Here is a 27564-nt window from a genome sequence, read left to right as displayed (position 1 = left end):
TAGATAGATCCATTGACTTATCTGAAATGCTTAAATTTTAAAATAAATCATATATTTCAATGAAATAATAGCCCAAATTACCACTTATTCGAAAAAAATATACAATCACAATTGTCATGAGTAAATTAAGAGGATTATCTCATTTATCGAAAAAAATTAGAAGGATTATCTCTCACCGAAAAAAAAAATTAAGTGGACTATATTTTTATGTAGATTATAGGTAGATATATACAAATAATTCATTCTCTATATATATGATTCTAAGGGAAATTCTAAAGGAGGACCCACTGCCAGCTAAGCAATTAAAACTGGCGCGTGATAGGACATTCTCAGTCCGCGCGTGGGACGCTACACAATCGCAGCTGAGACCTGACCTTAAAATTTACAAAAAAATAAAATAAAATCCGATAACAGAACAGGCCATCGAAGCAGCGATAAATCATCAGACATGTCAATGAGAATCTCTCCCCCGGTCCCATCCCATAATTCGATTAAACCATCTTCACTTCGTCTCCTTCATCCGATAGTTTATTCGCTTCTTCTGGTGAAGGGTAGGGCTCATCGAAGGTCTTTGGCGGTATCAGTTGCTGTTGCTTAAGAGTGATTCCGTGGCAAGTAAACTAATCGGCCGTTGAGCTCTCCCTTTCTCCATCCGAACCCGGTGGTGACCCGTCGCCGTTTGGGGGAGGTGGGAGTTGTTGTCGCTGCTGCTGATCGGCTTAAACCCAATGTTTGACTCCTTTTGAAGCAACGGGCTATTACCCCCACAAAGCTCCTCCCTTAACGCCTCAATTTTCATGGGCTTTGCTCCAATTCGTCTTAATTACGGAGATCGCAGTCAACGGGGCGTTATTAATTGCTGCTGACGCCGGAGCTAATCCCTTGACATGTTCCCCGAGAGGTTGAAGTTCCCGCGCAGCCCCGGAGTGAGGAGGAGACTAGGTTTAGGATTCGTGCTCGGGCTATGGTTCGGGTTCCTGTTCTACCGGCCGGTCGCGGGGCTGAGGCCGCTGAGGGAGATGGGCCGAGCTTGGGGCGATGAGGTGTGTCTTCTTCCAGCTTGTTAGTGTTACTCCGAGTGATTGATTGGTCAATATTTGCGCTCATGGTATAAGAAAGTCTCCAACTTTTGGACGAGAATCAATTGAGCTGTGTTAGTTGTATAAATGGGGCTGTGAATGAGTTGTCTTTTGTTTGGATGAACTTGTTTGTCTTGCACTATAGTGAATCTTCAGGGGTTACTTGACGAATTTGTTGTTTGCCTGCTCCAAATTCCTCACTTTTTGATTGCCAATTGGAATGGTTGGCAGTTATATGTAGTCCAATCTATAAAAGTGCTTCTTCGGAGTTGAATCAGTAGGCTAGGCTGTCATATATGGTCTCAGGTAAAATTCAACAGGGCAAGGAAAAATTTGCCTAATGAAGCTCAATCAGGTGATAAAACTACTAGGCTTCTTGCACTAGTATGTAGTGAATATTACCTATGAAAGTGATGTCATCATGTTTCACTTGCAGTGTTTGACCTCCTATATACGGCAAAAACTGATCAAACTTTTGTGTCTGTAACTCTTTTCCTTACAGAGGCTATTTGTTAGAAAAGATGACGATGGAGTCGGTTCACTTTCTGAATGGAATGTAACAGGAACTTATAAAGGTTTGCCATTCTCATGCACCCACCCCTGCTTAACTTACGTGCAATGAGGATATTAGTTCTTCGCTGGACCTTGGGTTCTTCAGTCTCAATCTAATGATGTCTGTATTTGGTAAAAACACCGAGTGCAGGAGCTTGGGGATTTCTAGATACAACAAATAACTCTTCCAGATTTCCAGATTTCAAGAAATCTAATGGCAATTCTGTCATTGAATTAGTTAGTACCCCAACAAAAATAAAAGGTGTACATTATGTTCAGGTGAGGACTATGTGGTGTCTGGGAGCCTCCATAAGAATTGCATTTGAAAGAACTTATATTGGCATTCATGAGTTAAAGTGAGTTTCCATGATGTGATCCTATTTCTCCTTCTTAACGCTAAAAGCTTTCACTTCCTTGGCTGTGTTTTGTGATAGGGAGTCATTATTTTCCATGATGTATTTGACAATGAACGAACTGTTGGTGGTGCTCAAATAAGAGTAGAAGGCGTATATATATGGCCATTTAGACAACTTCGCATGGTTGCTAGCAGGTACTGTAACTGTGCAATTCTACACTTTGCGGTTTTGTGAGGTTCTTTCTCATGCTATTTGTAAGCATATGACCTAAAGCAAATTGCTCAGTCCTTCAAGGTTTGTTCCTCTGGATTAGTTGTGCAGATGGTTAATCAGCTGCCTAACCTTCAATTTGATGCATTTGTCTTACAGTGGTAAAGGGGGAGAGTTTAGCCAGGAAGATGATTACATATTATCCAATCCATATCACCTGGTAACATTGCGAGTCTTAGTTTCTTTACATTACACTTCACATCATTTATGGCCTGACCAAGTGGTTTGCGGGGTTTCTTTTTACCTTGTTTGTTAGTTGTTCCATACTTAAGTGCATAATAGTTTCCCTCAAGTTTTTTATCGCGCGCATCGTAAAAGGATACTAGGCTTGCCATTGGGTTAAGTGCTCACCCTCCCTTTCTACTTCTTTCTGCTGTACTATAGTGTCTTGCCTCTCTCTGGCCATCGAAAAACTGTTTTGATGTGAAAGTTACTAGTTTATGATATAAGTCTTCTTGTGATTGCTAGAATTGTATCGAATGTTCTGGAATTAATTTCCTCTCCTTGGTCTCTTCACCGGGTGGCAGTTAAGTCGTTCATTGCAGGCATTGCCATTGAATTTTTCACTTTTGTTAGTATATGTTGTCAATTGGTTAGTTATAACATCTCTTTCAGTGAAAGTGCACGCTCTTGATGAATGACATAGAGTGCAAGAGGTTTCTGAAAGCTGATCATTAAAGTCATTAAGTAATCTCTTCAGTGTTGAGTGTAAACTATGTGACCAAGTATTTTGTTACCTATTCGATTAAATAGAATAGTATTCTTGTTTTTCATCAATCCCAAGCTCTATTCTATTTGTTATTCCAGATCGTTCTTGTCGGTGTGCTGTTCCTGTAGTACTAACTTCTGATGCTTCTTTGAACAGCTAGGAGTATTCTCGTCCCAGGTGTTTCAAGAATCTCCGCGGGATAAGATATGGAGAAGGAAGAACTGTAATTTTCAACTCCAAATAAATGAAATTTTCCATATTAATTTCCTGTTCTCTCATTCGTATAACTGTCATTCTTTAGCTGACTAATAATATTAATTACTGTATTCCAGCACCGGTACTTTACGATGTAGAGAAGCACTGCAACATTGAATTTGCTGCCCAGATTTCACGTGTCTCATCCAACCAAAATGGTACTGACTTCTCTAATCCAATGATTTGTAATTGCTACATGTATCCTTGTTTGTCTATTCCAGTATATTTCTTTTATTATTTGCCTTTTCTATTTGACGTGCTACTATTTTCTTTCTCCAGTTATAGTTCTTTCTCTCCAGTACTATAGTTCTTTGAAGGAGCCTTTTCTTCCGCATGTTCCTTATTTTCCCTTTGTATACCCGTTTGCTGTTGTGCTTCCATAGATGGAGAACGTGACAATTATCATTTGGAAGGACTTATGGAGAGTCCTTCGGTAGAAGAAGATGGGGATTGCTTTTCTCCCTTGCTACTAAATGCTACTTCTCTCAACATCGAAGTTTACTACAACAAAGCAGTGAATTATACCCTGATGGTCACATTTGTATCCTTATCTATGTCTTCACTTGAAGGCTTGCTACATATTAGAATACAAAAAACTCTCACTTTGTCACTTTGGTCCACAAAATTTCAAAGCCATCAAATCAGACCACGAACATCAATTCCATCAATTAAGTTAGGCCAATTGTCAACCTTCCAAGATGGCAGTCTGATGTAGCGCTTTGGTAGAAAAACACCATTACTAAAAATATTTAAAATTTTAAAACAATGTCATTTATTTGAAAATTTTGAAAAAAAGAAAATATATTTTTTTAATAATAATATTATTAATGCAGGGGTGGGGGTCGGGCCACCCTCCTTACTGTTGACCTTGCCGAGGTAGGGCAATGGCTGGCCAGAGGGAGCTCCCACCGATCCAGCCTCCTCCATTTTTATTCTATAAAAAAATTCAATTTTTTATTTTTTATTTTTTTCGAACAAAATGGCTTTGTTCTGAATTGTTTTTAAATATTTTTTTAGTAACAGCGTCCACATGAGCACCACATCACGGTAGGTTGATCATTTGACTAATTTGATCAACGGAATTGATGTTCGTGGACTGATTTAATGGCTTTGAAACTTTGTGAAGCAAGTTGATGGCCGTCTCAAACTTTCTGGAACAAATTGACGGTTTACTCGATTAAAGTAAGTGAATAGTGAACAACTTTGTTGGGGTTCCTTATCGTTCTTGCATCAGGTCTCTTTCCTCCAAGTTCTTCTGCTAATTCGACAAATGGAACACAGCAACACTCAATCAGTAAGAGCCTTTCTAACACAGATTTCAATGCCAATCTTTTATATGATGACTCATGAGCTCATGAATTGTGACACCTTTAGCTTGTAAGGCTCATTTTCTTCGCTGTTTCTTATTTATATCTGCCTCCACCAGGGAGCTGCCAAAGTTTCAATTATAATGATTGGCCAACAAGCTATCATGGATGCTTATCTCTGCCTGTTGCATTTGACTGCAGGAATTCTAGTTGGTAAGTTACTTTGTCACATCTGTTGGATTTTTAGTTTGCTGGGAAATGGCACTGGAAGTACCTGATTCTGGCTTTGATTAAACTCTGAATATGGAATCCGGAAGTATCAATTTTGCAGGAAACTAATTCTTAAAATGATCGCTATTCCTGCTGATAATCGAAATGGCCTTCTTTTTCTTTTTAATTGTTCGTGCAGAGTCCTTGTTTAATGCTTTTGCTACCGCATCGTTCTTCAAGTTTGTTGTTTTCTCCATCTTTGAGATGAGGTATCTTCTCGCCATTTGGAAAGCGAGTAGACCTATGAACAATGGGGAAGGTTGGGAGACAATGAGGCGTGAGCTCTCGGTTCTTTACAGCCGTTTCTGTAAGTGCATGAATAAAACATTAAATTATTTAACTGTTATTTGATTTGACGAATTATTAACAGTATTGCTCTTTTATTGTGTAGATGGGATCCTTTTGGGAGGCATTCTTCTTATGTATGAGTTCCATAACTATATTCGGCCTATCCTTCTATTGCTATACTCCTTTTGGATACCTCAGATAATCACAAATGTAGTTCGTGATTCGAGAAAACCTCTGCACCCTCATTACATCCTAGGCATAACAGTAACTCGTCTTGCGGTCCCTTTATATGTATTTGGGTGCCCAAGCAACTTCATGCGCATTGAACCCGACAAAAACTGGTGTATTTGCTTGGGCATATTTATTGGGCTCCAGGCATCAATTCTTCTCCTTCAGCACTATCTTGGGTCACGGTGGTTCATTCCTCGTCAGGTAGAATAACTCACTGCCTTTTGTAGTGCTTACTTCTTTGCAGTTTGGCCATTTTCACTTCTTTGTTTTTGTCCCCATAATCTGATGATATATTTGCTTCTCTCACTTAAAAAGGCATGAGAAGTATTAGACATCATTACCACGGCCCTTTCTGAACCTAACTTACTTTTTTAAGTTGGTTTTTTTAGTTGTCATTCGTTTGCTTTATATATCTGATACATTTGAACTCACAGATTTTACCGGAGAAATATAGCTACTACAGACGGTTGGACCAGAATTCAAATCATGCCACGGACTGTGTCATTTGCATGACTGCCATCGACCTAACTCAGCGCCCAAGCGATTGCATGGTCTGTCCTTGATAATCTTGTTAAGATGTTTTCACCGTTGCTATTCATCCAAAATGAAAAAATGGTTGCCTCAAAATAATCCCATTGGACTAAACTCTATTCATCATGAATATTACAGGTAACTCCTTGTGACCATTTCTTCCACTCGGGTTGCTTGCAAAGGTGGATGGACATAAAGATGGAATGCCCAACTTGTCGTCGCCCATTACCACCAGCCTAAGTTTAGTTCCAATTGTATATTATTTTTAGGATCAAACTTTGCCAACCTTGTTCGTTGTGGTAATCTCCAAACCCCTATGGACTGGCATTCATTAATAGTTCATCAACTCCCCGTCTTTACTTGCAAGATATACTCACATTTTTTTCCTTAATTTCTTCTTTTTTCCTCTCAGGTTGGAGCTAGGACCTTCTTTCCTTCCTCTTTCTCAAGTGGCTTCACAGGGCGGTCGTGATTTAACAGAACTGATTCGATGAGTCACAAACTGCTGATAGAGTTTGTAACTAAACTCTTTTTTGTTTTGCATTAAAAACATGTATATTGATTGATCATTATAGTGAATTCGGAAGTAGTTCAGTCTCTGCCATTTTCATCTATGATCTCTCTTAATCAATTTCAGGGTCCACTTCACATGTTTACAAGGTTCATATAATTACTTACAGAACTATCGTTCTATCCCGACTTTGTAACCTTAATAAGGCACAACGCCATGTCTAGTTATAAAAATGGAAAGGAGTCAATGTGAAATCGCCATGCAAGCTGCTTCACATTGAGACCTTTCCATTCTTTCAAACAAGACATGGACTGAAAAGTATAGTAATTTTCGCTAGTTATCGATAAGGGTGGCTAGGGATAGCCTGAAGGCGATGGAGATGGGGAGACCGGTGGCATTGTTGCTGGGGTTAAACTGGTGCTGCCACCAGTGAAACTGGCAGAATCACCACCATAACCATAGCCTCCACCACAGGGATGCTCGTAGCAGTCAATGGGGTGCTCTGCTGCCGCAGCACACTCCTCTTTGCTCCTCTGCAGCGGCTTCTCTGGTAGGCAATTTTGGCGATCGTCGAATATGATTCCTCTTTCTGTGAGGTTCGAACAGATCCCCTCCTCCTCACAAAAGAAGTTGTACGAGTAAGTGAAGTTCTTCAAGTTTGGGAGACCGCAGATCCCTGCCGGCACAAGTCCAGCCATCGAGTTATGTCCCAAATTCAGCTGCTCCAAATGCGCGAGCCCTGCGAGACTGTAAGGAATCGGACCCTCAATCTCATTAAAGCTCACATCAAGAACCCGTAGTTCGTACAGATACCCGACTTCGGGGGGCAAACAGCCTGATAAGCTTGTGTTGATCAGAAGCAGCTCTTCTAAAGTGCTGGCAAAGTTGGCAATGCTCGGAGGTAAGCAACCCCCTAGTTTGTTGTTCGCAAAGACGAGAACCGAAGCTGAGGTATTTCCGCTAAAAGCTGTTGGCGGGATGTTGCTGCTTAACCAGTTGTTGTTCACAAATATTGCATCCAGGCCTTTGCTGAAGACCTCGGGGGGCAATGGTCCTTCGAACTCATTGTAGCGAATGTCTAGGAAGCGAAGTGAAGGCAGGGAAAGCACAACCGAAGGGAATGGACCCACAAACCGGTTGTTGCTTATATCAAGCTCAAAGAGGAGCGCCAAGTTTGATAGAGTCCGGGGAAGTATCCCACAAAACCGGTTACTGTTGAGGTGGAGCAGGGCAAGGTCTGCGAGGAGGCCAAGTTCCTCAGGGAGGAGGCCTGCAATATCACCATGGTTGAGGTCTATCCCAGCAACCACGGTGGTATCCGGATCATCAGGGGAGGGGGCGCAGTAGACTCCAGTGTAATTGCACACAGAAGGTCCGGACCAATTGGAGGTGAGGTTGCGCGGGTCGGAGTATATCACCCGCTTCCACGCCTGAAATGCAATGTAAGCCTGGTGGAGCCTCGGGTTTGTAGTCGGAGAGGGGCGGCGATGGGGGTGATGGTTCAGGCGGCCATGGTGGCGGGAGCCGCCATGCTTCGCGGCCGAGAAGTGGAGTAGCAGCAAAATCAAGGCATGAGTAGTGAAGGATAGGAGTGAGGATATGGCCATTGTTGGTGGGGCTTCAGAAGGATATGTGGAATTATTAACAGAAGGAGAGGAATTCTCTATATAAATGGAAACCTTAACAAAACCTTTCGTTTTCACCCAAAATCTTGTCTTGGGCTTAATCATGAAATAGGTTTTTTCCTTGTCCCAACGACCATTTACAGTGACGTCTACCCATTACAAAAAACATATATACATTGGATAAAAACAGAACGATCATATTCAGTATAGTCCATGGTTATCTGTCTGCAGCAGTAATTGTTGAATGTCTATGGGCTCGTTTGGGATGGGGACTCGATTCCTAACAAGGTTGTTGTCAATAGTCGTTTGGAGTGGAGCTGGAGAGAGACAGTTTCGCTTCCTCGGAGATTTCTTTGAATGGAAGGGATTGAAAGATGAGATCGAATTCCGGTGACCGATTTATCTGTAAGCCTAGTAATGGTGTTGTTGACTATGGCATTTGAATTTCGTCGAACTTAGCAAAGTCAAGTCCCTTTCAGAATACCGAAATGGAACGTTGATGATTCGTACATACTTAAGAGATAAAAGTATAAAACTTCGCAGGAAGAATGTAGGAGAATAGGCGAAATTGCTGCATGTTATAGTACCGTGGACTGTGTGCCAATCAGAGACGATAATATACGTTTGATGCGCCTTAGGATCCGCACTTTCAGGATCCACGTGGTTCCACAAAAGAAATATTGGTTGAGCCAATCAATTAGAATACTATAAGTGGAAACCCGTAGGTCGGCTTTGAAGCTAGCTTCCCATTTAAAAACATTTTGATTGGGTGTTACTCGTACACAGTATATAAGTAAACCCGACCAATATTTGCTCGGTTCCACCGGTACAGTATTCTCCGGTAATAGGCACAATTTTGGCATAGGACAATATCACGAAAGACCCATAATGGGCCCTACGAGGCCCAGAAATGAATGATCGCACGTCAATTCGCATTTCCTTTAGCCGAGGATGGGAGCTAAAAATTGCAACGTAGGATTGAAATGGGCTGCCATTTGGGCCTGAATGCTGAGCTGCGCAGATTCGGCCCAATGACGGGCCCTACTACGGTGTGCGGCATAGTAATAGGAGAAGGAAATTTTATCGAACAAAATGATTTATATGATTAAAAAATTATTTCTCATTTCTTTTCTATATCTCGGCATATGAATCGGACTGTGAATTTCACTGAAAATACTGTCTTTATTTCCATTTGATAGACATTTCACGTATTACGTTTTTAACATTTACATCCATTTTACTATCATTGTCTCCATCTAATAAACGGTTATCGTGTTGCAGCTTTTGTCATTTGCATCTATCTCGCTATCTTTATCTCTGTCTGATAAATATTTCTCGTGTTGTAGTCTCGGTCATTTATGTTTACGTAGATTCAATAAACAATTCAAGTGCAGTATTTTTTTTCCTTTTTTTTTTTAAATCTATTTTACTTCTTTGTTTCCGTCTCATAAACAATTTATCGTGTTGCATTTTTCGCCGTTATTTGATCACCTCTTTCTTCTTTTGATAAACATTTTTTTGTGCTGCAGTTTTTATCGTTCGTATCTATCATAATGTAATCCTTCGTAACTATTTCTTAAGTGAGTCGTTAGAGCATGACAGAGTACGGAGTGAATACGATTACGACTGTGTTATAATATATCGAACTTCAGCGGGCAACAACATTGCCAGTCTAGCTTGTAAAATAAAAGTATGCATAGTTTGACCCAACGCATTATTCACGCTCGCACCATGTGTCTATAATCAGGGACAGATTTAGGATTTTATTCCAAGGGGGGCGAAATGCAAACGTAAAATCAAGTTTCTTTTTTCAATTAGTGAAAATTCACGAACTAATACTAATTTATTTTCATGATAAAATATGTAATTAAGTAAAAGAGATAATAATAAAGTAACTAAATACTTCCTCATTATCAATGTAATTATACTTGCAAAGAGTCACTAGTTAAAAGTTTCCACAGTACTTGATATATATAAATAAATATCCACAAAATATATGTACAAAAAAAAATCATTATATAATTCTATTTCTCAAAGTGAGGCATCCTAAGCTGTACTCTTCAGTCTTTGGTTTTTCACGAGATCAAGGTCATCAATGATAGAATCTATTGAAATTTCTCGAGCTATATCCTTGTCGATATATGTCACCAAGTAAGTTGAGAGAAAATCATCCTCCATCTTGTTTCGGAGCCTTGTCTTCAGAATTTTCATGGCTGAAAATGCCTTTTCCGTTGTCGTAGCAGACACCGGAAGAGTAAGCACAATACAACTAATCCTATCAACAAGAGGGTAAATTTTTTTTACTTTCTTGTCTTTGCTAGCACTTGGCACAACTTCTCGATCGTTGACGCTTTCTTCAACTCTGAGTTTTGATGAGCATCAATGCTTCAATTGAATCTTCAGGTGCTGCTTTTCTTACTCGGTAAAATCATCTGCATAAATATTATTCACAAGTTTACAAATATTTTCGTCCTAAAAAGCTTTAAAATCCATGGATCCAAAGCGAAGCTAAGAACCAGTAACTCCATTATATCATCGTTGAAGTGGGAGTTCATTTCCTGTAACAATGAATCTATGACATAGTCGAATATATTAAATCGATAATGATGCGCAACCGTAAGGCCATCTCCTTGATTGCGGGACCAACCTCAACCAGCTTTGTATCAACACAATTGCCATTTGTTCTCTCTTCAATTCATCTCGAACTTCATCCACTTTGATGCAAAACTTTGAATCTCCAATTTCTTCCCGAATAAATCTTTGAATCTTACTAGCCACAATAAAGAGAATGTTTTTTTGAACCGTTGGACTAACATATATTGCATTTTTGGGGGCATTTTCTAAGACAACCGCCCCTACTCCCTCATTGTAAGAAGCCAAGAGATTTATTAATTTGAGAAAGTTACCTCAATTTTTTGAATCCTATGCTTCATCGCCTCTAAAGGCACAACTTTGAAATGCAAGCCACTTGACAACATCTACGGACACCTTCCGTTGTAGCCGATTTCTTGCAACTTGTTAAGAAGTTTGTTTCTTAATAACCCTCTTAATACTTTGCAAGGAATTATGAAGATCAAGATAACTCTTCAATACTTTCTTATGTAAAGAATTTGCTTCTTCCACACGAGTAACAAAGGGACATTGAGATCCTTTATTGATTTTCTTCTATGATCGAAATCCCTCACTCGTAAAAGTATTTCCATGACGTCAAAATAGCTTGTTGATATATAAATGCAAACGTATTTAAAATTGCGCCAATTATATCTCTATTTTATAGATAAACTATGTTGGAGTCTTTGCCATAAAGTGTGCATACCGTTTTTTTTTGGCATGTTATTTACGATTACACAATCGAAACATACTTATAACTCTGACTGGCTCTCTTTTAATCAAGTCATCAGAGAAGAAAAAAAAAGGATATGATATGGTATATACATCAGAAGTCTCATATTTATTTTTCACAGTAAAATTCTCCCTATCCTTTATTTAGTTTTTTCATTCCTCATTCTTAAGCTCACAGGTTCTCTTAGGGGGAGTCATTAGAGCACCAGAAAAGTCCAAAGTTAACACGATTGACGTGAGATTATGGCATTCTCCATTGGATGACATTATTGTTTAATTGCAATTATGTTCTTTGCCCGTATATCTTATAGAATAAATCATTATATTTTGTAGAAGATGAATGGATTAATAATTTAAGAGATGCTAAATTAGCAAAATCGGCTATGCCGAATCACTCACGGTGGCTTTATATTTGTAATTAATTACAAGATAAGTGGCAATTATATTGTGTAAGGCGTTCCTCAATTTCATTTATGTAATGATTTTGCGGCAACCGGCGAAGGGAGGGGCAAAAGATTAAGGGTGTTTATTTTATAAATAATGTTCAATTCAATTTCACTTATTTTCAATTCAACATCATAAACATTACTTTTTTTTATTTTTTAAATATTTTTAACCATTCAATTCAATTTTTAATACTAAATTCTCTCAACTATTCATTATTTTTCACAATTCAACAACACAATCATTACTTAATCATTATTTTCTCTCAATTATTTATTACTTTTTCACACTTTTTCTCATAATTTAACAATACAATCATTACAAACTAATTAAAATAAAAATTAAACTTAACTCAACTCTCAATCCAAACGTACTCTAATAATTGTCTTGAGAAAAAAAGGGAATAATAAAGGAAAGGGCTGTAGTTAGGGTGGTGAAATGCCGAAAATACCCCGAACCGAGCCCAGCATGTTGCGCTGCTTTTTTTATTGCCTTTTCTTGCCGTAACCTCCTCCGATCCTCAGCTCCCTTCTCCCTCTGTTCTTCCATTGGAATACTCACACCTATACATACACCACAATACACCACCAAATATATATATATTCCTTCATCATCAAACTTCTTCTTCCTCCTCTTCTCTTCTTCTCCCCAATCCTTCCTCTCCACCGCTCTGGTCGTCATCTTCAGCTAGCACCAAGCAATGCCCGCGCAGAAGCGTCAAACCTCGGAGAATGCGGACGGCGAGCGCCAGCCTCCAGCGAAGCAGTCCCGGCGCGAGCCGGAGGATGCCGAAGAGGAAGCTAAGGAGGAGGAGGAGGACGAGGAGGAGGAAGACGACGACGATGGCGCAGGTGAGGAGGAGAAGCGCGAGCCGGGGGAAGGCGGAGAAGGTGAAGTCTCACGTCTCTCTTTCCCCACCTCACGCGTAACACGTAGCCGTAGCGGCATCGGCTGCGAGCTCTGCGTGTAATGTAATTGAATTCCTGTCTCTCCTAGCTCCGCTGTTCATGAAGTCACGATTCGCCTCTGTTGTTTCAGATTCCGACGGGAGCACCTCCTCTATCCTCGAGGAAAAATCTGAGTAAGCTCTCCCTCTCCTTCTCTCTGAGCTGACCTCTCGTGCGTCGCTCGAGCGGGATCTTTTGGTGCTATTGAATCTCTGCTGCGCGTGCTTCAGAGTTTCGGGTTGCTTTATCTAGATAATGCATGAGAAATATTTGCATGTCGCGATCGATTAACTGATCGCTTCGTACTCCCTAGTTGTTTACGTAGTTCGATACCTAAGAATCCGGAGCTTCTTAGCGTGTCACGGTTTCAAGTTTGCGTTTTGCCTCATTCCTGTTCTATCGAAGTGCCCATGTCAAAATATCTCATACTACGTAGTACTTCAACATGGACCCTCCTGGCGACGGCAGCTGCATATGGATGTTAATCGTGAAGGCCGTGTCTCTTCTCTTGCTTGCTTCGGGACATTAACGCCAACCCTCTTTGCCCCAGTTGGGATAGAGCTGACAACTTCATTTGTAACATGCTGCATATTTCCGTAATTGGCAACCTGATGATTCTGACATTCGAATCTGTTTCCAGAAGACAGGTGCCATTACATTGAACTTCTTCTAACTTCTAAGAGGGAAGTTATGGATGGGCTCCTTCATATTTTTGCTATTATTATTTAGCTACTATGCATAGGTTCTTCACATGACCTCTGCTCTTCAAGATAACTGAGACTTTAAGCAAATTACCAGCATTTGCTTGGATCTGAAATGCTTTCCTGGTATATATACTTGTAATTTGCTTATAGGTAATGTAGCTTTTGAAATATAAGAGAATTGAATCAACTGTTTTTCAGTAAGTACTTTCACGGAGTTCATATTTAAAAAAGGTCCACTAATGTAGTCTGCTGAATGAAATTGCTGCGCACATACACAACATCTGCCTTGTATGTGTTAAAATTAATTTCAAGAGCTTAACATAAGACAAAAGCATGAATCCTTCGCCTTGCATTGACCACAGTCCAAAGTCTGTGCCTTCTTCTTCCTCTAATACTCTATATGACCAAAAAGACCTAGCCCCATATATTATAGTTACATTATCCAAGCCAAAATCTTCAGCCATTTGCTGTAGTCTTGATTACTAAAACAGCTCTTATGCCCATTCCCCTCTGTGGGTATTACCTTCTCACTTCTTAGTGTTTCTTAGTTCTTTTGTCTTTTGAGGTTGTATTTGAATGATATTCTGCTCTTGATTTTCAAAGTTCCAACTCACCAGAGAGCTGGATTTTCTTTGAATTAACAAGTAATAGAATGCACTGAACTTTTGGAAGGGGTTTAGCCCAGTGACTGCAACCTCCGCTTAAGATTGTGAATGTCTTGGTTCTATCCCCATCATCTTCCCTGATTTGCCTTCAGAGAAAAAGGAAAAGGAATAATTTTCTGCATTTTGGATGCCTCATGTTCTTTCTGAGTGAAAAGAGTCATCTAGCATGCTCATCAGTTCTTGAAGCTACTAGAGTTACTGGTGAAATCTTTTGTTTTGGGGTTGTGCACCCAAATGATTTGCTTCGTATAGGCTAAGCACAATAATGTTGAAATCTTTGAGAGCACTTTCTCAGAATGTCCTGTTTTTCTTCTTGCAGATATGTTTTGGTAAAATTATCTGATGTTCGTAAAGATGTACAGTGTCCAATTTGCCTGGGTAAGTTTTGTTCTGAATCTCTAGCATTTTGGATTGTAAGTCTAAATAATTTCAGAGGCTAATCTTTTCCCCACGGGCAGGAGAAAAAATTTCATTCCCTGCTTTCCTCTAATTATAATGTTGTAGTGAAGTACTGCAAGTGTAACTTTGGTATGACTCTATTCATTTCGTCTTAACTAAAGTGCTGCTCATGACCTTATGTGGGTTTTCATGTTCCACATTCTATCTTGTCTTACACTGGCAAGTCCTTGCGTCATAGGCAGGAGAAGAACTTCAATCTCTGCTGCTCATTAGATGAAAGTTCCTGCATTTAGTTCCCCTGTCATCTGGATTTGGAAGTGACATATTAAAGAGAACTTTAAAGTTTTTTTTCTGTTTGCAGGTATTATCCGGAAAACGAGAACTGTTATGGAATGCCTGCATCGGTTTTGCAGGGAATGCATTGACAAATCTATGCGAATGGGGTCTGTAGAAATCCTATTATCTTTTACGATGATGTACATACTCATTGAATCGCAATTAAGTATTCATCCAATTACTCTGCTACTTCTTTACAGGAATAATGAGTGTCCAGCTTGCCGCACTCACTGTGCTAGTCGACGATCACTGAGAGATGATCCAAATTTTGATGCTTTAATAGCAGCTTTGTATCCAGATATTGATAAGTATGAGGAAGAGGTATCACTTCATTAACCTTTGTAATTTAAAAACTTTTGCACCTTTCCACGAAAATATTTAACTCATCTATAACCAACCGGGTTTCAGGAACTGGCTTTGCACGAGGAGGAGAAGAATCGCAACAAGCAGGTCAGATCAGCATTTTTCTAATACTCAAGTTTGCATGCTCTCTAGTTCTTCCAAGTTTTTGGCTTGTATTTACTGTGTGATTTTTATTTTCAGTTTTTAGGAATTTTATCAATATCTATGAAATGGTTATATTCTATTAACTGATGTTGGGCTGCGGACTAATATAAAAAACTTCAATATATCTGCCTCCCGTTTCATGGGTAAATCATGATCAGGATGAATTTCACTGATTTCTGTTATAGATGACTGAACACGTCGCCCAATTATTAAATGCCTAAATATTGGATGGTCCCTTATAAGGGTCTGTGGATTCTTCTTGATCCTTCCGTGCTCTCTGGATCCTATTTTTGACAGATACAAGCATCCATTGCCCAAATCTTTCAACGACAATCGGAAGCACTTGTCAAAAGACGCACGACGGGTAAGGATTTAGCCAGTGGATTTCCAACAAGATTGCAGCGTAATTTGAGGTCTGCTTCATCAAGAAGACGGAGAAATTCCCGAGGCAATAACAATCAGGGATCTGAAGACAACGAGGATGAAAATGAAAGTAATGGTGTAAAAGACTCGGGTTCTGCTGATGAGCGAGGTACAGAAGTAAGGCAGAGGCGCCGGAAGAGAAGGAGAGGACCTCGTCAAAGACAGCCCTCTTCATCAGCTGATGGGGAGTGTGTTGAGAATGATGTAGAAACAGGCAAAGTTGGCAGAGGAGTTTCTCCTGGAATTGTGTGGAACCCTGAAATGCTTGCTTGGGGCAGGGGAGGTACAAGGAGTCACACACGTCATGGTGGCATTAATGGCTCGAGCAAGAATTCCAGAAACAACCGCTTGTCCAAGTTGGTGGAACATCTTCGAAGTTTAGAGGAAAATGATGAGGTATTGAAAGACAATCTTATGTATTCTCAATGTTCTTGTTTAGCCACAAAATAGGAGTATGTGAAAAATTCTCTTGATAAATACTGTTCTTAACCTGTACTTAAGGCAAAGCATGTCCGTGGTTGGCATTATCATTGACAAGGCTGTTGTATGCATCTTTGTCAACAGCTGGATGTTCATTTGATGCTCATTTCGCTGGACAAACAGAATTCTCTGAAGCAGCCATATCTTTGTTGTCGCCCAAAACATTCCATTAAACACCTATGTGAGGTAAGTTCATCGACTTGCAGTCCTAGTTGGAGCTGCAACTCTACTGATTTACATCTCTGATTGAGTTCAAGTGTGGTTTATAAATCCTTTTAACCTAAATTTGAGTTTTGGATTCACCCTTATATTTTATTTTATTTTATTGAATTTTATTGAGTTTTGGAGGGAAAAAAGTTTCTACCTGACCCATTTATTCATAGTTTTACTGCCCATCAATCATGTCTATTTAGTTTGCCTAGCTATAAAACAGATGGACTCACCAGATTCTGAAATATTTTATGGCGCATCGTCTTTGTCTTTGCCCTTGGGTCATTGTAATTCAGGACTTACTACATGTAAAGGCTCTCAGTTGGATGCCTAGACGTTCCATTGATTTAAAAATAACCTAATTGTTTTGCCATGGAACCATAGATATCATTTGTTTTTAGGGTGAACAACGCTGTAATCAACCATTTGGCCCCGAGAATTTTGATTCTTTCGAATATTTGCTGATGCTTCTCAATCTTGTGTCTGGACACAGTACATTGCTCACCAAACAAGCCTGCAAGTTGAAGAAGTTGAAATCTTGGCAGTAAAAGAGCACTCAAACTCCGTCAAGCACCAAAGCATCCCAAATCTTTCGGGTGAACGCCGTGTTGCCTTAGATATTGATCCACATAGCAGGGACATGCAAATTCTTGAAGGGGAAGAGACTTTGGGTAGAGCAATAGCAAACCACCGAGGCACTGAGAAGTATTTGGTTAGCATACACTAGTATTCTGCTATACAATTTATGGCACTGCTATGGTAGCTCGTAAGTGGATCTCTATGCGAACTTCTTATCTTTTACGGAGTAATGCGGTTCTTCGCTTTGCAGATTCTAGGGTATCGGCAGAAGAAGGGTGCTGCCATTTCTTGACGGACATCGAACACAAAAAAAGTGTTGTGCTAGTTCCCTGTAAATACGAAACATGCAGAGCAGCAGTAGCTGGAGGGTTCTCGAGTCGAGCCGTTGTGAGCAATAGAATGTCGAATATGCAGTTTGACCTTTCTCCTAAAGCTGTGCCTGTGCAAGAGATATCCTATGCGGGCTTCTTATTTGGTTTTATCATCGGTCCCCAGGTTCACATTCCTTGTGAATTTTCTGCTTCACTAATAGAAGAGTCGATGTGAGGTGGCAGATGACTGGTCTAAGCCACTCTACTTGTGGTGTGATTGCTTGGATTCGCTTACGATTATTATATAACTAATAGTTGATTGATTAACTAACTTGTGTATGATATCTATGCATTTATTGTTCTTACTTCTTACAGCATAAATTGGTGTGTAGGACATACATTTTGAGGCCACCGTGGATTTGAAAAAAGAAAAAGTAGACCTTACTATTTCTGAAAAAAGATCTAACAGGCCTCTTAGTCGGCCTTTAGCCGAGATATTTATCTCGTATTCAAATGATAATTCATGGTAGATGAATATTGGGAAAATGGTAATGCACGAAAACGAAATTCTCAATATTGAAATCTTGGGCAGGGTATTTCATATGCCCGAAACATTTGTACTAATCCGGGTTCGATTCTTATCAGTGGGATTATCCGTGTCTCTTTATTTAGATTTCCTTTTAATTTTTTTGTACTAAATCATGAGCCTCCTTCTACTCCTATTGTAACCGAAAAAATATAAATAACTGTTACTTTTCTACCAAAAAAGAAAAAAAGTTCTTGGGCAGGGGGAAGGGGAATGGATCAGCCCCGACGTGAGTCATGACTGGGGCCGCTGAAGAAAGGAAACCCCCGTCCAACTCACGTCCGGCGCGGATCTCCAGACGATCTTTGATTCCGGTTCGATTGTGCTTCCTGGTTAACTCACGGTTAACCGAACTGATCCGGTTTACAGGCCCGTAATACTTCTTTTTATTTCTATTTTTTCTTATACAATTTCTTGAGGTCCGGCCCATTTCTTCGCGGGCTGCTTCTTCTTCTTCTTCTTCTTCTTCTTCTTCTTCTTCACCATCTCTTCCCTGAAGAAGTCTCTTTGCCGCACCTCATTTCAGCTCTCCGGTGGCTGCTGATGATCCCGAGCTTTGAGTCTTTGACCGCTTTGCATCTTCACCATCCCCCTCCAGATTCTCTCCGTCTCTCTGATCTGCAACGCGGTCCTTCCGCTCCGACAGCTGATGGGCTGAGCTTTGGCGAGCTTAATTGAACGAGCACCGTCATCCAGAGATTTGCGGCCTATTCAGAAGTAATATTCCCATGCAATTGTTCCCCGATGCTGCAAGCAGGATTAAGTTACTTGCCAATGTTTCAGTTTCTTTCCTGGGCAGCTGCGCCATTCACGTGATTGTTCCTTTGTTCACCAGGATACTACAATGAGCTGATCATGGTGGACAGTGTCAAATTGGGACGCCCGCTTCAACGATAAAGATGAAGCGATATGTTTATATCAACGAGGATGAGTCATCCCACGATCTTTACCGTGACAACCGCATATCCAACCGGAAATACACTACGTTGAATTTCCTCCCCAAGAATCTATTGGAGCAATTCAGGTGATCTTCAAGTTGATTCAGTGCAGTTTCCTTGACTCTTGAAATGCCTTTTCCAATCTTCCTGGAGATCCTCAACGAGCTGATTTTGAGAAGGATTGACCATTTTTGGGAATTCATTCTTGCACTCTTGGCCCTTCTTTGACGAATATAGATGTTCTTTGTTTCAGCCGGTTCATGAACCAGTACTTCTTGCTGATTGCCTGCCTTCAGCTGTGGCCGCTTATAACTCCAGTAAATCCTGCCAGCACATGGGGTCCCCTTATTTTCATATTTGCAGTCTCCGCGACAAAGGAGGCATGGGATGATTACAACAGATATCTCTCCGACAAGAAAGCAAACGAGAAACGAGTTTGGATTGTTTGGAATGGGATAAAAAAGCAGGTAATCTTAAACACTTAGCGCGTTGTCTCTGTCGTTCTTGGTTTTGGTTTAGTTCTGGACCTAATGCTCAAGGATTTCTCGCACAATCTATCGTATTTTTGGTAGATCAAAGCACAAGATATCCATGTCGGCAATATCGTATGGCTTCGTGAGAATGATGAAGTGCCATGTGATCTTGTTCTTCTTGGTACCTCCGATCCACAAGGCCTTTGCTATGTCGAGGTAGGGATGCAATGTTATATGTTTCTGAATTGACCATTTGTCTTGATTTAACCTTATGGCTTGAAATATTTTCTTTTAAATTGTGCAGACATCTGCCCTAGATGGTGAAACAGATCTAAAGACAAGGGTGGTGCCCTCTGCATGCATGGGAATAGATTCTGAATTATTGCACAAAATAAAGGCAAGATGTCATATAATCTGTAGTTCCAGATATAGACCACTTCAACATCATGTCTTTTTCATCATAGTGATCCCACTGAAATTTTGCTCTCCAACAGGGTGTTATTGAGTGCCCCAATCCAGATAAGGACATCAGAAGATTTGATGCAAATCTTCGATTGTTTCCTCCATTCATTGATAACGATGTGTGTCCCTTAACCATAAAAAACACAATCCTTCAGACGTGCTACCTGAGAAATACAGAGTGGGCTTGTGGAGTAGCTGTCTACACAGGCAAGAAGCTTATGCTCTGCATACATTTTTTTTTATAGCTGTAGGTTTTATTATCAGCAAGTAGCCCATCACTAATTCATCCTACCCAGTGCTTTGTGAATGCTTGTTGGAAGTAGAATCTTGTTTTTGGTATGTTTATTGGCTAAGCATGGTGCTGGAAAAACCTAAAAATGAAATCACCTGATAATTCCCATCTGAAAGATGCAGTGCCTATTCAAAAGATTACTTGATCATCCTCCAGATTGCATTCTTCTGCCTTTGGCTTTGTTAATATCACTTTGGGATGTCTATTTAGCTGCTAAGTAAATTATATCAGGACCAAAGTGAAATGAAAATATTTCTGGCAAACAATTGATCAATCTGTCTTGTTTGCTACGATTAATTATCCGCTTTTTTGGTTTGTTCTAATTAGTCAAATTTGTGTTGCTAGCTCTTTATTGAAGGTAGTGCTCAGAGTCGTGCAATTTACACTTTCTTCCACATTATTAATATTTTTCTCCGGTCTATGAAAGTAGCCCTTTATTGATAGTACTCATTCTACATGAAAAGATTAACCCATGTAAAACTCTAAAAGAAGTAAATGAGAATACATGTTCTTCGTTTGAGTAGTGCTTTTCTTGATGTGGTTATCTTAGGGTCTTATGTCAGCACTACTCTGATTTATGCCTTTGGAGTAATTCTATCCTTTCAGGTAATGAAACCAAGCTGGGTATGAGCAGAGGTATACCTGAGCCAAAACTGACGGCGATGGATGCCATGATTGACAAATTGACTGGAGCCATATTTATCTTCCAAATAGTAGTTGTTATGGTTTTGGGTGTTGCTGGGAATGTATGGAAGGACACAGAATCGAGAAAGGTGTGTAACCTTCATAACTGGTATTTTAATTTATAACACGTAGAACAGAACTCAGTTTGCACTTGACTTCATCTTCCTTTCACTTATGAAAACATTTAACTCATTTGTTATAGCTATTTACTTTGAATCTCTTCTTCCACTGATTATTTAGAGTTAAGTCTAGTTACAGATTTGGCAATGCTTTAATCTGTCAGCGTCGTCTTATATTTAATTTATTTCTACGTTTTGCGACTCTCCTTTGTGATAGTTAATGCATGCTTGTTAACTACTGGATTTTCATGTATATTTACTGGCTTATCTCCATTGCGAATATATTTGCTGGCAAGGGATGCCAGTTTCAGCACAAATGTTGACTCTTTAATGTTTTGGTTGTCTCATTGTGTAGATATGGTATGTAGAGTACCCAAATGAAGGTCCTTGGTATGAACTTCTGATCATACCATTACGCTTTGAGCTTCTTTGTTCGATCATGATACCAATATCCATCAAGGTAAGACCATACACTTTTGAAGTTCGTGTAGAAATGATAGATCATTTGGGTAGGAGACTCTACTGGTGCCAAAAGCAAGGATAGGTGCTTTTTATACTTGTAAATTGTAATGCTGATGAACTGTCTCTAATGTGCTTGATCTCATCTAGATAAGGATATGTCGATCCGTTCATTGTGCTTGGAAATGGTAGTTTACTGTTTCCCTGCGAAGATAGCTTGCTTTGTCAGTGTGAAGTTTCGCGTATTTTTCCTGACAATTGCAAACTCTTGGACCTAGTTATAATTGATATTAGTTTTCATGTTGTGTGTGGCTGGGTTCGGAGGGTGGATTTGTATTAGGGAATCTTACATTTATGTTCTATAAAACTAAGTTTTCATGTTTGGTAGGTGTCTCTGGATCTTGTGAAAAGTTTATACGCGAAATTTATCGATTGGGATCAAAAGATGATTGATGATGAAACTGGTACTGCATCCCACGCAGCGAAGTAAGAGATTAACTTACAGAGCATCTATGTTGGTAGTGCTTCGAGTTATATAAAAGTTTCTATACCATGTATTTGTTGTCCTTGGCAGCACAGCAATAAGTGAGGACTTGGGGCAAGTTGAGTATATCTTAACTGACAAAACTGGAACGTTGACTGAAAATAAGATGATATTCAGAAGATGTTGCATCAACGGCGTTTTCTATGGAAACGATAGCGGAGATGCTTTCAAAGGTTCTAGTTTCGTCTTGTGCTCATTCATCTCTCTTTCTTTCTTTATTTTTTCTCCCTGTTATCACTTAGGTACTTTAGGTCTTCTATTTCTTTAGGAGGACAGATGTAATTAGGTAAAAGTGGGTGCAACTTATGTTGTCCGGTCACCTGGTATTAAGTTGCTGCACTTGCCACTTAGTCAATCCTGCAACTTTTTATTACGCTTAAGGCTTTTGGCTTCTTCTTGATACTTAAAAGATGCCATAAATTCCTCATTTAGCATTTATCTTGTGCTTAATTAAAGCCTTTTTTGTTCCAGATGTGGAGCTGCTCAATGCCATTGAGGCTGGTTCCACCGATGTGATCCGGTTTCTAACAATTATGGCTATTTGTAACACTGTGATACCCGTGCAAAGGTGACCTTCTTTTGTTCTCATTGCCTTTTCATATTGAGCAGTCTAGCTTTGGCATTCCTGTGCTTTGGTATATGTTTGATGTACTTATTTTGAATGATGTAGTTCTTTTCAAGTATTGATCTGTGGATGTCTTATTTTTTCTATCTACAGTAAATCTGGAGCCATATCATACAAAGCACAATCCCAGGATGAGGATGCTCTTGTGCATGCTGCTGCAAAGCTGCATATGGTTTTTGTAAACAGAAATTCAAATATTCTCGGTGTGTCTCATTTACTTTTTGACGCCAAAACACAAGGCTCTTCACATTGTCATGACTCATGAGTAATTATTATGAGTGTAATTGACTGCAGAGATCAAGTTCAATTCTTCGTCTATTCAATATGAGCTATTGGAAACTCTGGAGTTCACTTCTGATCGCAAAAGAATGTCAGTCGTGGTTAAAGACTGCAGAAGTGGAAAGATCTTTCTCCTTTCAAAAGGAGCAGATGAAGCAATCCTTCCTTATGCCTTTGCTGGTAAGCCTACTTGCTGCTGTTATTCCTTGGATAATAAAATAGTCCTTGCATGTGCTTAGAATAACACTTCTGCAATTCAAAGCCCAATTTTTGAAGCCGAATGATGACACTAACAGAAAAAGTGAAACTTCTTAATAACAAGAACAACTTCCAGAATTTCATCTGTGCAATGGTACTCAAATTGATGAAGCCACGTTTGTATTAATGGTGTTGGACTGTTCTGTCATTTCCCAGGACAACAGACAAGGGCCTTTGTTGAGGCTGTTGACCAATATGCTCAGATGGGGTTGCGTACTTTATGCTTGGCTTGGCGTGAATTGATGCCAGATGAATATCGAGAATGGTCCTTGTCATTCAAGGAGGCTAATAGCTCATTGGAAGATAGGGAGGTAAACATATGAGTAACTGCTTCTCCTTGCATTTTACATGTTTAAAAAATAAGCTATTCTAATTTCCACCAAAAAGGCAGAGAGAGAGAGAGAGACAGAGAGGAAGAAAAGAGGAAAATCAATATTAATTTCCTTGAGCCAATTTTTTGCAGTGGAAGCTAGCTGAAGTTTGTCAAAGAATAGAGCGTGATCTTGAAGTTCTTGGAGTTACAGCAATAGAGGATCGTCTACAGGTGAATATTCGTATTCTAAAGGGCCTTTGAATGTAAAATAGTTTCTAGACATTTTACATATGTCAATGGTGATCATCATTCTTTTGCTAACTAATTTGATGGTCGGATCTATAAAAATTATCAGGATGGTGTACCCGAAACGATAGAAACACTCAGAAAAGCGGGGATCAATTTTTGGATGCTGACTGGCGACAAACAGAATACCGCCATTCAAATCGCCCTTTTGTGCAACTTTATTTCTCCAGGTTGACTGAGTTCAGTGTGTCCTTCCTCATCTGCTGGGGTTTACCCTTTCATCTCTTATTAATAACTTCCATGTTTTCTTTTGAAGAGCCAAAAGGCCAACTACTTCTGATCAATGGCAAAACCAAAGATGAAGTTTATAGAAGTTTAGAAAGGGTTTTGCTTACGATGAGGATAACGACCTCAGAACCTAAGGTACGGGAAGGATCTTCAGAACTCTGCCAGTTGTGAGCTCAACTATTTTGATGTGCTGTTGCTTATCATCATTGATTGTCATTTCACTAGAAGCAACTATTGCCTTATGATATTCTATTTAAATAGGATGTGGCATTTGTGGTTGATGGATGGGCTCTTGAAATTGCACTTACACACTATCGAAAGGCTGTTACTGAATTGGCAATACTGTCAAGAACAGCCATCTGTTGTCGAGTGACACCATCACAAAAAGCCCAGGTAATTGTGATAGAATTTGAATGGTTGGTTATTTTTTTCAATTTTTTACTTGCTTTTGCAACTCTAGGTTTCAAATTTGCAGTAAAAATTGTACATGGATGCATCATTGCATCTTCTGTAGTTTAGGTAATCCTTCGAGAATGTCGAAGAATTCTGATTTTTTTCAAGAAAGTTTAACTTCTGCATCTAAGGAATCCCTCTTTGAAAAGACAAAGATGGGCAGCGAGGAGATTCAAAATCTCCCTTTTGGAAGTTGGAGGATCATCGGCAGTTTTAAGTATTCTTTCTGATTTCAGTTACATCCAATGGAAGTTTGTTCAGCTTTGTTAAACCTTATGTTGGAATTACCTATGCAGCTTGTGCAACTGCTGAAATCTTGTGACTACCGAACATTGGCTATTGGAGACGGTGGAAATGATGTGAGGATGATTCAACAAGCTGACATTGGAGTTGGCATCAGCGGCAGAGAGGGACTCCAGGCAGCAAGGGCTGCTGATTATAGCATTGGAAGTAAGTTGTACATAAGAAACTGTAATTTCCATGAAAATATATTTGTCAATTTCCATGGTTTGCATTGCCTTACTGTCCCGCATGTTTCACAAATTAGCTTTATTGTACACTTTTTGGATAATTAAAATTCAGAAGATCAGTTCATTATCCAGGACCTGGAGTATAAGTCGAGCTTTTATTTTCCTGAGATCTTTCCAACTTGGCCAACTTGTGATATCCTCTTCCCCGTGCATAAACCACTGGATGACTCTAATAAGTTCTTGGAAGCAATTTTTTTATGACGAACTTGCTAGTATTGACTTATTATCTGCTATTTGAATTTTTCAGAGTTCAGATTTTTGAAGAGATTAATATTAGTTCATGGGCGTTACTCATACAACCGAACAGCATTCCTCTCCCAGTACTCATTCTATAAATCCCTAGTGATATGTTTCATCCAAATCTTGTAAGTTGATGCTCTCTTTCTTCTCTCTCCCTCCCTCTCTCTCTGTGTGCTGAGATTGGTTGTTTGGGCACTAAAGGTCAGACTGATGTAAATTTCTCCCAGTTTCTCATTTATATCAGGTGTATCTGGGACCAGCCTTTTCAACTCTGTTAGCCTGATGGCCTATAACGTTTTCTACACGAGTATCCCTGTTCTAGTCAGTGTTCTTGACAAAGATCTTAGTGAAGAAACTGTTATGCAGCATCCACAGATATTATTTTACTGCCAAGCAGGAAGGTACTGAATGTTCTTCCCCATCATTAGGTCCTCTACATTCCTTTGTTTGTTGAGGGTCGCAGCCAACTGTCTCCACAGTCAATGTTACTGAGCTCACTCTTTAACATATTTGAAACAGGCTTCTAAACCCGAGCACATTTGCTGGATGGTTTGGCCGCTCACTTTTTCATGTAAGTTAAAATTCTTTAAAGGTTCTCTTTCACAGCTGCATCAGTCTGCAGATTTATCTCCAAGGAGGATAGTAGTCTTGAGGAGATTTTGCTCTCTTTTAGGAAAGAATAAAATCTGATGGATCTACATCTTTCTTCTATATGGAAGAGTGATATTTATCTGTGGTGGCTTCTTGCAGGCTGTCGTCGTATTTATAATAAGTATACATGCCTATGCCTATGAGAAGAGTGAAATGGAAGAGGTCTCCTTGGTTGCACTTTCTGGGTGTATATGGTTGCAGGCTTTTGTGATGACCTTAGAAACCAAGTAAGCTTCTATGTTTAATTTTACGATCACGGGAGGTCTGTTCTATGGCCTTTTCCCATCATGACTGATGGAAAAACATCTTTCACCTTAGATTTTTATGATTCGGGTGGTAACATTGGCTGCGAAAAAATTTCCATGCAAATGCAGTTCCTTCACGATATTACAACATTTAGCGATATGGGGGAATTTGGCTGCCTTCTACATAATCAATTGGATTTTCAGCGCCATTCCATCTTCGGCAATGTACACGATTATGTTCCGTTTGTGCCGAGATCCGTCTTACTGGATAACTATATTTGTAAGTTCCAATTATTACTGTGGGCTTGAGAAGTCTCATGTACTCAAAACCCAACTATTGTTATTATTGATTTTTTGATTTAATGGGGTTGCAATTTCATATGTTAATCGATACGTTGTGCAGCTTATAATAGCAGCAGGGATGGGTCCGATTCTAGCACTGAAGTACTTCAGGTTCACATACAGACCGAGCAAGATCAACACGCTGCAACAAGCAGAGCGTTTGGGTGGGCCCATACTGTCGCTCGGCAGTATCGAGCCTCAGCCTCGGTCTATCGAGAGAGATGTAGCTCCCCTGTCAATCACTCAGCCCAAGATGAGGAACCCAGTCTATGAGCCTCTGCTCTCGGATTCTCCAAATTCCACCAGGAGGTCCTTTGGGCCAGGGACACCGTTCGACTTTTTCCAACCTCAGAGTAGGCTGTCAGCCAGCTATTCGAGAAATTGCAAGGACAACTGAAAGGTAACACTTTTACTTCCCTGGCCATCTGAAAGAAGGGTGTACAGTAAGTAGCCGCTCTTCCCAGGATCATTAATCCGAAGGGAGTTAGTTCCATTTGTTGGTAAATATAAACATAGATACAGTCGATCAATTTATTGAGATCGCAACTTGTGTAACTTATATCATTGATCTCTGAAAGAGCATGTCGACCTCATCCTGCCATCCTTTTTCGACACGAGTTCCGCTCGTTTTCCACTGATTGCAATTCCATTCTAACTCTCGTGTCATCGGGTAGGTTCACAGCTAACTGCGGTGTTAATTCTTGCTAGCTAAGACAAAGCAATGAACTACTTGGGATGCTTGCGCCCATAAGAAGTCCCGGAGCCAACCATTAATAGTGATGGAACTCTGCGCAAAGTTCACTACGGTGATATGAGTTACCCCTCCTTGATCACTTATGCTAACCCTAAACGTCTGACTGAAATTCATCTTTGGGGGAGATTGGCTGAGCGGTTGATGGCTTCGTTTTTGAAAACCGGTATAGTGAGGAAGGGAATCGAGTCAAAGAGCATGCAGACGACAACAATGAACCACCAAGGCTAAATACGTTATTTCGAGTGGGCTAACAAAAGTGCCCCGCCACTGGACGGAATCTGTTGCCGGGCCGCCCAAAAAGTACGCACAAGCACATAAAAGCTGATAGATTTCGGGTTTTCGTGGATAAAGATGATCGTGTACTTTAGTCCGTAGATTTTCTAACGCGGACTAATAATCGATCATGGCTTCCATAGTTTGATGGTGGCCAATTCAGGTGATGTTATGAATCA

The 27564-nt window shown here is 39.9% G+C and overlaps 4 protein-coding genes across 5 annotated transcripts; 3 read left to right on the top strand and 1 right to left on the bottom strand.

Moving 5' to 3' along the window:
* Window positions 1-418: 418 nt before the first annotated feature.
* On the top strand, window positions 419-6452 carry LOC116196233 (transmembrane E3 ubiquitin-protein ligase FLY2-like). Its single transcript, XM_031525861.1, has 15 exons — window positions 419-1043; window positions 1582-1654; window positions 1783-1910; window positions 2066-2181; window positions 2357-2417; window positions 3123-3189; window positions 3299-3379; window positions 3605-3762; window positions 4456-4515; window positions 4648-4741; window positions 4938-5105; window positions 5190-5518; window positions 5752-5868; window positions 5987-6147; window positions 6261-6452. The coding sequence occupies exons 1-14, from the start codon at window positions 888-890 to the stop codon at window positions 6086-6088; spliced, it is 1710 nt and encodes a 569-aa protein (XP_031381721.1). The 5' UTR covers window positions 419-887; the 3' UTR covers window positions 6089-6147; window positions 6261-6452.
* LOC116196235 (leucine-rich repeat extensin-like protein 4) lies at window positions 6424-8481 on the bottom strand. Its single transcript, XM_031525864.1, has one exon. The coding sequence runs from the start codon at window positions 8087-8089 to the stop codon at window positions 6713-6715; it is 1377 nt and encodes a 458-aa protein (XP_031381724.1). The 5' UTR covers window positions 8090-8481; the 3' UTR covers window positions 6424-6712.
* Window positions 8482-12282: 3801 nt separating this feature from the next.
* Window positions 12283-17658, top strand: LOC116196234 (putative E3 ubiquitin-protein ligase RING1a). 2 transcript variants are annotated; one of them, XM_031525863.1, is made up of 10 exons: window positions 12283-12621; window positions 12809-12851; window positions 14406-14464; window positions 14847-14928; window positions 15022-15142; window positions 15230-15271; window positions 15626-16147; window positions 16316-16417; window positions 16935-17153; window positions 17271-17658. In XM_031525863.1, exons 1-10 carry the CDS (start codon window positions 12471-12473, stop codon window positions 17310-17312), a joined length of 1383 nt encoding a protein of 460 aa, XP_031381723.1. In that variant the 5' UTR covers window positions 12283-12470; the 3' UTR covers window positions 17313-17658. The 2 variants fall into 2 exon arrangements, with proteins under 2 accessions (XP_031381723.1, XP_031381722.1); XM_031525862.1 differs by having other exon boundaries at window positions 12283-12660.
* A 701-nt stretch (window positions 17659-18359) lies between these two features.
* On the top strand, window positions 18360-26970 carry LOC116196232 (phospholipid-transporting ATPase 2). The gene is made up of 25 exons (XM_031525860.1): window positions 18360-18634; window positions 18753-18941; window positions 19109-19322; window positions 19428-19544; window positions 19633-19725; window positions 19823-19997; window positions 20689-20855; window positions 21241-21345; window positions 21733-21830; window positions 21919-22061; window positions 22360-22456; window positions 22607-22716; window positions 22808-22972; window positions 23207-23361; window positions 23514-23594; window positions 23719-23839; window positions 23926-24032; window positions 24159-24290; window positions 24647-24800; window positions 25128-25245; window positions 25348-25521; window positions 25640-25691; window positions 25871-25998; window positions 26146-26296; window positions 26420-26970. Exons 2-25 carry the CDS (start codon window positions 18817-18819, stop codon window positions 26753-26755), a joined length of 3318 nt encoding a protein of 1105 aa, XP_031381720.1. The 5' UTR covers window positions 18360-18634; window positions 18753-18816; the 3' UTR covers window positions 26756-26970.
* The last annotated feature ends 594 nt before the right edge of the window (window positions 26971-27564 follow it).

The sequence above is a fragment of the Punica granatum genome, chromosome 2, assembly GCF_007655135.1.
Source record: "Punica granatum isolate Tunisia-2019 chromosome 2, ASM765513v2, whole genome shotgun sequence".
NCBI classification, from domain to species: Eukaryota; Viridiplantae; Streptophyta; class Magnoliopsida; order Myrtales; family Lythraceae; genus Punica; species Punica granatum.
This window is presented reverse-complemented; position numbering and strand designations above follow the sequence as displayed.